The sequence below is a fragment of the Artemia franciscana genome, chromosome 9 (assembly GCF_032884065.1).
Source record: "Artemia franciscana chromosome 9, ASM3288406v1, whole genome shotgun sequence".
NCBI lineage: Eukaryota > Metazoa > Arthropoda > Branchiopoda > Anostraca > Artemiidae > Artemia > Artemia franciscana.
The window spans coordinates 10,560,615-10,572,354 of record NC_088871.1 but is presented as its reverse complement, the minus strand read 5'-3'; the positions used below and the strand labels follow the sequence as shown (position 1 = coordinate 10,572,354).

The following is an 11,740-nucleotide window of genomic DNA, read 5'->3' as shown; positions in this document are numbered from 1 at the left end:
TTGGGATTGCTACACGTCAATCGTTAATTACCAAGTGCCACAAAAACAAGTATTTTAAAGGCAAATAATACAAGAGCAAAGAATTTGAACAGAGTGACACTGAGGTCTAAAAACCTTAGGAAACAACTTAGGAATTACTCTAGGTGGGGTATGAATTCACTTAATGTTATTTTTTTGGGGGGGAGTGGGGGGGTCGCGTAATTGAAAAGTATCATTTTGTTGTTTCAAGGCCTACAAGCTTACACATTTATAAACTTGTTTACACTAAAGCTAACATATACAATTACAAACTAAGAATTTCCTTCCTGCCAATAGTGAGTTCTTGCTGTCCATGTTAGCTCCATGGAAAAACGAATATTTTGTACTGTCAATGCCAAGAAGAGCAGTTAAATTTTTATATACTGCTGTTTTTTAGAAGTAAGTTGAGAAAAAGAAAACATATTTTGGTTGATTGGATATCAGAAGCATGAAAGTACCAGTTGTATATGTTTATCATTCAGGTTATTCTTTGTTAGAATAACAAAACAAGAAAATCTGTGAAATACAGAAATTAAATTCCCCTTTTTGAAAATTGGTATATTATAATAGCTTAGCATGCATGGTATGTGCATTGACTTATTGGAGAACATATTCTTTACAATGTTTATGAGAAAACATTTGAAGAGAAAATTTTTCTAACTTTGAATGTCATACTGCTAAATAAATTTAGCCTACAGGGATAGACCTAAAGTCTAGTTATTTTGAAGTTTATGCCTTAGCAAACTGAATCTTGAAGGCTTGAAAGATTCTGTAATATGTAGACATAGAATCACAGAAAATCTTAAGAATTTTGTAATTAGTGATGATAACCACACCTGAAGAGTCCCCAACATGTGTACACGTTTGAGCTACCAACATATTCCAGGTAAGAAAACAATTACTTATCCTATAGGCTACAAGACCAATTTTAAGTCTTCATTCTTATTCTTTGGAGCAATGAGGGATGGGCTAAATCCTCTTTATTACATCCAAAGGTGCATCTAGAAAAGTTGGTCTGGAAGGAGGGCTGGGTAAATAGATTACCAAAGATCCAAATTTGTCATGAGGAGGGAGGAGGAGGGCTTACCACATTTAGGCAAGACTACTATGAAAAAAAAACATTTAAGTCACAGTAATCCTGCAAAAGCAGATTTTTAACATTTCTTCAGCCAAAAAATCCACAATCAAGGCTGCCAAGATAAGCAAGATTTCTGTAATATCAATTTCAGGTTTCATGGGGGAAAACCCTCAGAGAGGAGAGGCTTCAACTTCCCACCCTCCTACCTATATAAGTATTTCTCATTACAGAGGATGTCCTCCAACTAAAGAATCTTTCTTAAATTTGCACTCCAACAAGTCTAAAAAAGGTTGCAAATGTGAAAGCTGCAGTGGGTTGATTTATCATCACATCTGATTCTATTTCAACAGTCTATGTATCAACAGCCAAGGTATGCAAAAACTGCTGTAGCAAAGTAGCAGGCTACTTAGCAGCTTTTAAATTTGTTGAGAGATTTTATATAAAAAATACCATTTTTACACATAATACTTTCTGCTAAAAGAAAAGCTGTCAAAATATAAGTTATGCTACTGAAGTGTCAGCAATTTTAGAATTGTGTTGAGTTCTGGTACTGGCAGATTTGGAACATTTTTTGAACCTCCAATAGTCTATTTTGAAATTTGTTTTGGAGGGCTAAGGTAGTTATGGATGGGAGCCAAATTTATCAATATCCTGGGATAGTCACAGTAGCCTAAAGATAGCCTTAAATTCCATTATCCAGGCATAGAAGGGTGGCTGAATAAGAAATGTTTTAAAATGTTAAAACCAGACATGCACAAGTATTCCACGGTTTACAAACTATCTTCCAATGGTCATTGTGTTTGCTGTTATGATACCCCCCCCCCTGGAAAAAAACTCAACCCAAAACACCTGTTATAAAGCAATCAATTTTGAAGTGTTTTAAGGTACCATAACTATGTTATGGTAACTTGCATTTTTTACCAGGCTTGAGAACACAATTCTGGTGATTTGAAACCATATTAGGATTATTTTTATTGAAGTGAAATTTTTTACAGATTATTTCAAACCTTATAAATCAGGGGCTTAACAAAGGCATGAGGCTTATAGCAACTTCCTTTAGATAATTATTCAGTTCTACTCTACTCAAAAAGAGCCTATATGCTTACTTTATTCTTAGCAGTATAGCTACATGAAATTTTCTTCTTTGCATTCCTTCAATTTAATCTTGTGTGTCATTGGAATTTTGCTACACTGTTTAGAATTATCACATTACTTTCTGAATAGTCAGCAATTTTCAAACAATGATAACACAAATTTTTTGAAAGCAAGGCAAGTTAAAAATTCATGTGAAGTAGTTAATTTTAACCAACTAGAATAAACCAGGTTTCAAAGTAGCCTACTTTCTTAGGAATGGACTCAATGTGATAAAACAAGAAATTGATTTTTGTTTTCAATATTTCTAGGAATAAAGTAAAACTGTACAATTAGCCAACCTTCATCAGTGCCAAAGGTCAATTTCTGTAAGTTTTATTATTATATGGTACTGTTGCACAGTTTGATTAAATGAGTGCAGGAGGGGAACTGATTGCCCTCCAACCTTTTTTGTCTCTTAAAAAGGGAACTAGAACTTTTCATTTCTGTTCAAATGAGCCCTCTGCAATATTCTAGGACCACTAGGTCAATCCAATAGCCCCTGAGAAGAAAAAAAAGCAAATAAACATGCATCCCTGATCTTTCTTCTGACCAAAAATTACAAATTTCATATTTCTGCAGATAGAAGCTTGAAACCTGTACAGTGGGTTTCTCTAACATACTGAATCTGACAATAAGATTTTCATCAAGATTCTATTATGTTTAGGTGTATCCGTCCCTTTTTTTGAAAAATAAAGCTAAGTTTCTCAGGCTTATAACTTGTGTATGGGTAAGATTAAACTTGATCAGACTCATATATCTGAAATCAGCAGAAAAATAAGATTCTTTTGATGTATCTATTTGTATTGAAATTCCAGGTTTTAGAGATCTGGTTACTATTGAGACCAGTTGCGCCTTACTTACAGTTCATTACTATGAACTGTTTGATGTAGCTTACACTTTGTACATAGTGATTACTTCAGGCTGTTCATTTACCAAATTTTGTTATTTAGGTTAGGTTCAGAATTGGCCAAAGAATAAAATTTGGAGTGTTTTATACTAATTAGCTAATTAGAGGGTGAACATGCCATTGGATGTCTTTCCAGGTATGCTAATCACTTCTATTGTGAACTTTATTTGGAACCATGAAAGGGACAGTTTAAATAACACCTTATTTCTTATCAGAAAATGGTTACCCAGAATATATGTAAACTACCTTACAATAATCATAAATACTTACTTATCTCATAACTAAAAATAAAGTCCTTCTTCTTACCCTCCCCCCTGATGAATATCAACAATGTTGATATCAACAATAATGATGAAAGTCAGCTTTATATCTTTTGATTACCATGACTCTATTCTCATTTATTGTTTCATAATGAATATTAATCAATAAGTAGAAAGAAGAAAAATGCTGCTATTCTAAAACAAAGCATGAATATTTATAATGGATTATTTATTGAATATTATGATGAATATTTAAGAGTTGGAGTGAAGTCAAGCAATAAACTTTAATGATTAACATATGTAAGTATTTATGATTTTCAAAATTGTTGGTAATAGTGTTGAAAATGGGCTCTCCTGAAGGAAAGATCTTCTAAGAAAATAATTAATACCTTAGATTACTTATTTGCTACTGTGTTTTCACATAAATATTCATTACCCTGACAAAATTACTTCCTCACTCATGGTTCCATTTATAGCCCTAGAATTTATATATAAAAAAACTAAAATAATACAGTTCTGGCTTTGCAGATGCAGCAGGTTTCTATTAATCAGAGTAAATGTTCTCTTCTATTCTAAAACATGCTTTTAAATCATATAAATGAATATTTTTATCAAATATTATAATCAATAATTCTAGACAAAACTGGATTTCTTTGGGTCTAGACAGAAGCTACCTGGTATACAATCCATCAAGAGCTCAAAGAAGAAACAATGAGGAAATATATTATTATGGACCCATATGGGACCATTAGGGGGATGAATCATCAAGGAAATGATTTTATATTGAAAAACAACATAAAATGAGCAGTCTAGCACTTGTCTTTTTATTTTATTATTGTGATACATTTAAAGGAGTCACTCTTCTCTAGTATTATGGCACTTTCTCCCAGTAAATAACAAGGACAAAATGTTGAAAACATTGTGTAGCTCTACTCTCCATAAGGAGAGAAGAATACTAGCCTATGAAATGTCTGGAAACTACTTCAAAACATTCTAAAAGCTTACTTACATCAATGTACTTTGCTTCCCCTACCCTCCTAATGGTCAGGTATATAGCCTAAACATATTGTCAGTCAGGTATCAAAAGGCTGGTGTTTCCATAATTGTAAAATTATAAAAGAGCAAATAAAAAACCTCACAACAATTTTTTTTTAATTCCCTTCCAATAATGGATTAATATGAACAAACAAGCCATATCAATCTGTTTGGGTTTTATAGTTATTAGAGGGGAGATAAAAAAGTTGTGAGGTTTTTGTTTACTTTTCTGAAAATTTTAATTATGGAGATATGATGTTTTGAAACCTAATTGTTGATGTATTTGTATTTTCAGTTGTCTAAATTTTTTCTCCTGCTGATTGTTTACCAGTTGCCATTAAATTAGGCTAAGGAGAAAAGAGTCCTGCTTTTAGAAACACAAACTAGTGTGTTTCAATATTGAATTTCAACATTTCAACTTACTTCAATTTTCAAAACTATACACAGTTATGATTCATCAGAATTTAAATTAACTCCTCACATAGGGTGCGTTCAATTCAACGAAAAATAGTTATAGAACGAAAGTTTGGCGCAAAATTTGAAGTCGCAATAGTGTGCCGTTCAAAAAAAAATTAAGGAACAGACATTAAGGATCAGGAAGGTGAGGCCTGAAAAGCTCAAAGCAATAAAGAAGGCCGAAATCATTTAGGCTAACAAGAAATCAATCATTTTTGACAATTTTAACTTATTTTTCCTTTTACGAGACGAAAAGTTATTTCCAGCCTTAAAAATACAGCCTGTGAGTAAGTGCTTTTAGTAAAAAACAATCTGGGAAACCCTAAATGAATCATCAGATTTTGCAAACTTTTTACCATAAAACCTTCAAGTTCGAATTTCTTGCCAGAAATTCTCTGTAGATGCATGATAACAAAATATCTCGATAGTCGTTTCGTAGTCAACTTTTTGTTAAAAACTAATAAAATATTTAGGGACTGGCAGAGGTCTAACTTATGTATAATTCCAATAAAATTTGAAGGTCAAAATGCAGCAGTGCAGCACATTTTAAGGCGTTTTTAGTTGTAAATATAGCTTTGTGGCTGAGGCAAATGAAAATCACCAAAACTTCGGTTAATTTCTTTGTGAAACTTCCAATCTATAGCGTCTTGATTTTTTTTTTTTGTTAGTAAAGTGGTTCTGGATTTTATTTTATTATGGCAGTACCTCAAATGCTGCAGCCTGATTTAAATCCTAACAGCATGTATTTTGGGAATAACAAATTTTGCCTTGATAATTCTCTTGTTATGGCTATATGAGTTTGAGCTTTATATCCCATTTTGTACAGTTAATCAAACTTGTCTTCCCTAACTTTATTAGCAAGGAAATCGCCGTGTTTGACAGCTTCTGAGTATCTTTCTTTTTAATATATTTTGCTAAAGGCTATCACTTCCTTTTCAAATTTATTACTTGACAAAACTCCCAGAAAATGGAACAACCTACCGTCACTGTTGGTTTTCTGGTGTTCCGGTTGATTTATTGACAGCTTTTTATGCCGTACTAAGAAAACAATATAGCCAATAGAGTCGATTCCTCCAGTTTTTCAGAAAACGCCAAATATAGGCGCATTGCATACGATTCACACAGAACAGTTTTGTGGAAAAAAGTCTTTGTCCTTTGCCGCTCGTCCTTGCGGTTGTCGTCAAGACTCCTGCGTAGAAAAAAATCCAACGCATCCGGTTAAAACGCTCTTGGATTATGGAAGAAAAGAACATGGAAGCATTTGAAAGGCAAATTTCAGCTTTTAAATTTCATACGATATTAAGCATAATAGATCTTATTTAATTCAGGAGGCTTGAGAGGAAATCTCGAGAGAGACGAATTTGCCAGATAGGATGTGGTTACCAGCATACTGGACTGTTTTAAAGGTATCCACAAAATTGTGACTAAAGTTGACAATCCACTAAAAGGAATGCGGGAGATATCTGTTTTAAAATTCAGTGTTCTCGCTCTTTTTTTGACAAATGCAAATGTTGATTAGGAAACTTTACTTGAATAGCCCAGACTAGGCTATGTACGTCTAGACTGTGAATTGTAGCTGGACCACAATCATGAGGAATGTGCAATATCCTATGTCAGGGATCATGCAGGGCAAAATTGTTTAAAAAATTGAATTTATTTACTCATATGTACTTGTACTTGTGGCGGGAATCAGGCGTTTCCACCTCGCCCGGCATCGATGATCTTAGAGACCTTCTTGGACCATGTTGATCGATCTTGTGCCAGCTGCTCTGCAAAGGCGAGCCACTGTGTTGACCATCTGTGACCAAATTTTCTGAAACCCCCTATTGGTTCAAGGTCTGACTTGGCCAGGTTCCACCAGTTCTTCCTCTGTCCTCCTTGGTGTTTCTTCCAGTATGAAATTTTTATTAGATTTTGAATCCCTCGACCGCTTTGGTTAATATAACTATCATGAAATTTTGATCACATTTTGGATCCCTTGATTGCTTTGGTTAATATGGCTATCATGAAACTTTGATCAGATTTCGGACCCCTCGGGCTTTGATGAATATAGTTATCATAAAATTTTTATCAGATTTTGAATCCCTCGACCACTTTGGTTAATATAGCTATTATGAAATTTTTATTAGATTTTGAATCCCTCGACCACTTTGGTTAATATAGCTATTATGAAATTTTTATCAGATTTTGAATCCCTCGACCGCTTTGGTTAATATAACTATTACGAAATTTTGATCACATTTTGGATCCCTTGATTGCTTTGGTCAATATGGCTATCATGAAACTTTGATCAGATTTCGGATCCCTCTGGCTTTGAAGAATATAGTTATCATAAAATTTTTATCAGATTTTGAATCCCTCGACCGCTTTGGTTAATATAGCTATTATGAAATTTTTATCAGATTTTGAATCCCTCGACCGCTTTGGTTAATATAACTATTATGAAATTTTGATCACATTTTGGATCCCTTGATTGCTTTGGTTAATATGGCTATCATGAAACTTTGATCAGATTTCAGACCCCTCGGGCTTTGGTGAATATAGCTATCATAAAATTTTGATCAGATTCTGAATCCCTCGACCGCTTTGGTTAACATGGCTAATATGAAATTTTGATCAGATGTTGGATCCCTTGACCGCTTTGGTTAATATGGCTATCATGAAACTTCGATTAGATATCGGATCCCTCGGGCTTTGGTGAATATAGCTATCATAAAATTTTGATCAGATTTTGAATCCCTCGACCGCTTTGGTTAATATTGCAATCATGAAATTTTGATCAGATTTTGGATCCCTTGATCACTTTGGTTAATATGGCTTTCATGAAATTTTTATCAAACGCCGATTGAACAATAAAGGATGTCCAGGCAAACAAGGTGCTATGTGACACCAGGTTAGCCTTTGGTCAGGATCGAACCTTGTAAAAAGCACATTACTTTATTTTGCGATTGAATGAGCCCTTTTTCATGATGACGTATAACAATTGGTGATATACAGCTCTTTAGTAAGTCAACGCTATTGCGCTGACAATGACACGGCCTTTGCAAAAAAAAATGAATTTGACGTCCCTACTGCATAATTTATTAGGTTAGCCTAAGTTGGCATAAGGCCGATTCAGTAGATAATGTAAGATGTGTCTTCTAGTCCAACTTTTTTTTTTATCTCCGGTTCTCTGTACGTGCGAACATACTATATGTCAAGTTGATGGATACCACGACCCAAATATGTTAATAATAGAAATGAGAAACAGATCTTAAAAGGAATTTTCTGTAATTATATTCACATGCATTTTTCAGATCATACAGATTTAAGAAATATTAAACTTTATTTTTCTTATGCCCGTGCCACATTTGTCGGTAAAAAAGAAGCAAAATTTCATGAATGACATGGCATTTTTCTTGATTTTAGTGTAACACTTTTATTTAAAATCGGAATATAAACATTGCAAGAAATTAGTTTTAAGAGTTTGCACCTACACGAATTTGTGTCCCATTACTCTTTACTAATACCACGTCTTCTTAACCTTTGTCAGATCCCTCTCACAGATGGGAAAAACACAATTCTAAGTTTCCACACTTTCTTGTTTTGAAAAGTATGCCTTAAACCTTGACGCTAATTGGTCAATCAAGAAATTTATGCTTGAAAGTCGATCAATGTTCGGCTCAAGAAATTACGAACGGCGAACGTAATTGGCACTCTAGTCGTGCGTAATTTTGATCTTATCCGACAGCTGTGACTATGATATGGCGATATGGTTTAGGCATTAATCGTTTAAAGATCTGACTTAGCTGAATTCTAAAGAATGTGGAGACGATTAAGGACAGATTTTCAGAATTAAACAATAAATATTTTATTTTGACTCATATAAAACATGAAATTTGAACGCACTGTTTGCAAAAAATTGGGAAAAACACTGCTCAAATAATTACAAAAGTAAAGTCTTTTTCATTTTGGATTGGCCAGACTAACTTGGCTGTTTCGAAGAAAGTCAATTATTTGCATAAAAAAGAGAGGTAATTAATTAAACGTAGTCCTAGACAATGCAAAGCTGAATCTTATCGAACAGTTTCTTGATAAAACTATAGATTAAGGTTATAGCGAGACAAAAATACAGTTTTTTTCAACTTTTTCTTTATTCAACTTAAAGCTTTTAGCTTAACTTTTTCTTTATTCAGTTTGACTTTCAAGGTATAGCAAAAACTTGGTATCTTTGTTTTCCAGAAAAACCTCTACCCAAGCGGTTTCCTTCTTTCTAGAGGCAGAAGCACCAAAAATTAAGAAAAGGGGGAAAGTTTAAAAGTTAATTCGTGGGTTCTTCTATCCTTTTTTATTGGAAGGAGGGAACAAATTTTTCCCAAATTCTAATGTTGTTTTTTGGTGTTGATGGTTTTGATTTTGCAGGTGGTAGTATTCATCTTTAAAAAACGAGGAAAAAAGATTACTTTTGGCTCTTTAAAACAGCATTTCCCCAGACAATCCTAATCCCAAGTTACCTTATTTTCACCTATCAAGTTCTCGGCCAAGAAGAGTAGTTTTAAGCCAAGGGTAGTTTGAATCGGTCTTTCAATCAAAAAAGCATCAAAAAGGTCGGTCTTTCAGGGGTTATTTTTGTCTTTCAATCAAAGCTAGACGATCTGTTCTGTTTATGCTTATGCTTTTAAACAAACGGCAATTAACTTAGAAATGTGAAAATTATCAGACGCGAACTTGAGGCTTCATAGACAACATATACTAATAACATAAGCCACAAAGGGTAATCAAAGCCAGTTTTTTTGTTGCACCATTCAACACTTTCAAATGCTTTCTTTATTAGTGGAGCTTTATGTTATCTATTAAATCATCAAAGCAAAATTATGTACCTCTTATAGATTTTTGGGAAATCAGACGAAAAACAGGATTACAAAACACAGACTTCGATCTTTTCTTCTATATTTCCAGGCTTGATATGTAATATTTTGATGACTAAACATAAAATATTTGTAAAAAATAGAGGAGGAATAATGCATATAAAATGGTTTTCATTGAGGCAACAATCTTCTATCTATCCATGAAGCTACAAAAGTATAAGATTAAGCACAAATCAGGAATGTCAGGCCAATATCTGGGGTAAATACACCCAAATAAAGTCACAAAAAACAACTTCGGCTGAAAGTGACAAAAATTACTGAACTAAAAATACGAAAAAAACTATATATACTATACATAGACGGATTTACTGCTTGAAGTGGCACTATCATTCATTTCAGCAACAACTTCCACAAGTAATTCACTCAGTAAATCTTCCGCTAGCTGATTTTGAACTTTTCTCAAAGCATGTGACAAGTCATTCCACTCATCTCCTTCACTCTGCAATTCCCTAACTAGGATTTCATCTACTTTATCACGTGTCTTTAGAGACCATCTTACAGCTCTGCTTTCTTTTTCACACTTTTGAACCAACCCTAACTCTGAGAAAACCACACGTTCAGCCTCCTTTAGCATAGCACTATTGTCTGTTAATAAATACTTGTAGTAGCTATATTTAGGGTGATATTCTGAGGGGTTTCTAATATCATAAATTGCTTCATCAACAAGATGACAAAGAAATTCAGCATAACTATTTCGGCTAATTAGTTCGTCCTCAGTGAGAAATTCATCATTGATTTCAAATAAGCACTGCAAAATTTCGATTCCAGTATTTTCACTCACATTGTTCTCCATCATACGAGCACAATACATTTTCACAAATGATTGGACATCTTCAAGACTACTTGGAATAATTTCGGAAGTGCATGAAAATGTAAGATTAGTGGCTTTTAAGGGTGGTGTATAGGGTGGCGGGGGTTTGTTAGGTATCTCTCGATAAAAAAATCCGTTTAAACGATAAACAGACGACGGACTTGAATTGTCGGTTGCTTCGATAGGTACTGTTGGGCTTGTGGTTTCTGAGAGTCCCTGAAGCTGCTGAATCTACAAAGAATTATATGAATATATATATATATATATATATATATATATATATATATATATATATATATATATATATATATATATATATATATATATATATATATATATAAATCAAAATAAAACTAGAGGCACAAACTTATGGGACCAAAGTCCCTCCTAGCACCTATGAAAAATAATACATATTTTAGAATTCAACAGTTTGGTTAACTCGAAAGATCTAGTTAGCTATATGATCTAAAAGTAACACTGAAAAATGTAAGGTTAATAACTTTCAAAGAGTGTGCATAAGATTGTGATTTATTAGGAATCTCTCAAATCTGTTCAAATCCAGTACAAAACACGAAACAAAAAAAGAAAAAGGTCAAGGGATCAAAAGAAAGCGAACTTGAATTGCCGGTTGCTTGGCTGGGTAGAATCGATCTCATATGTTCTGAGGCTCCCTGATGCGATTGAATTTAAATATTGAATTATTAGTTGTACACAATTTAGTTTTCTTTTCATGTATGTCGGATTACTTGCTGTTAAAAGAAGCCAATAAAAAAAAAAAAAAAAAAAACTGTGCTACAGTTCTGGGTCACGAAATATGTTGTTGTGTATATTTGGCACATGGTTCCTTTCCCCTAATTTTTATCTCTTGAAATAACTTGAAAATTTACATTGTAACATTTATTTATGTCTATTTATTGCTATTTTTCCATTTTTATAGTTAATATTTTTGCAGAATACCCTAAGAAGCTTAGATTTTGGGGTTTTGATAATTATTTTTGTGTGTTTTGATTTACAATAAATTATTGAACTATTACTGCAATTACAGGAAAAAAACAACATATAACTCAAATTGCAAATACAGGCACGAACTTAAGGGATCAAAGCCCCGCCGAGCACAAAAGAAAAAAGAAAAGT

The 11,740-nt window shown here is 33.3% G+C and overlaps 1 protein-coding gene across 2 annotated transcripts in view; it reads right to left on the bottom strand.

Annotated features, from left to right (window-relative positions):
- Positions 1 to 8,722: 8,722 nt before the first annotated feature.
- LOC136030986 (uncharacterized) overlaps positions 8,723 to 11,740 on the bottom strand; it is an 80,303-nt gene continuing 77,285 nt past the window's right edge. For both annotated transcript variants that reach the window (XM_065710142.1, XM_065710143.1), the window contains exon 11: positions 8,723 to 10,837. In XM_065710142.1, coding sequence (XP_065566214.1) covers positions 10,085 to 10,837 — 753 coding nt within the window. In that variant the 3' untranslated portion in view covers positions 8,723 to 10,084. The remainder of the gene's footprint in view (positions 10,838 to 11,740) is intronic.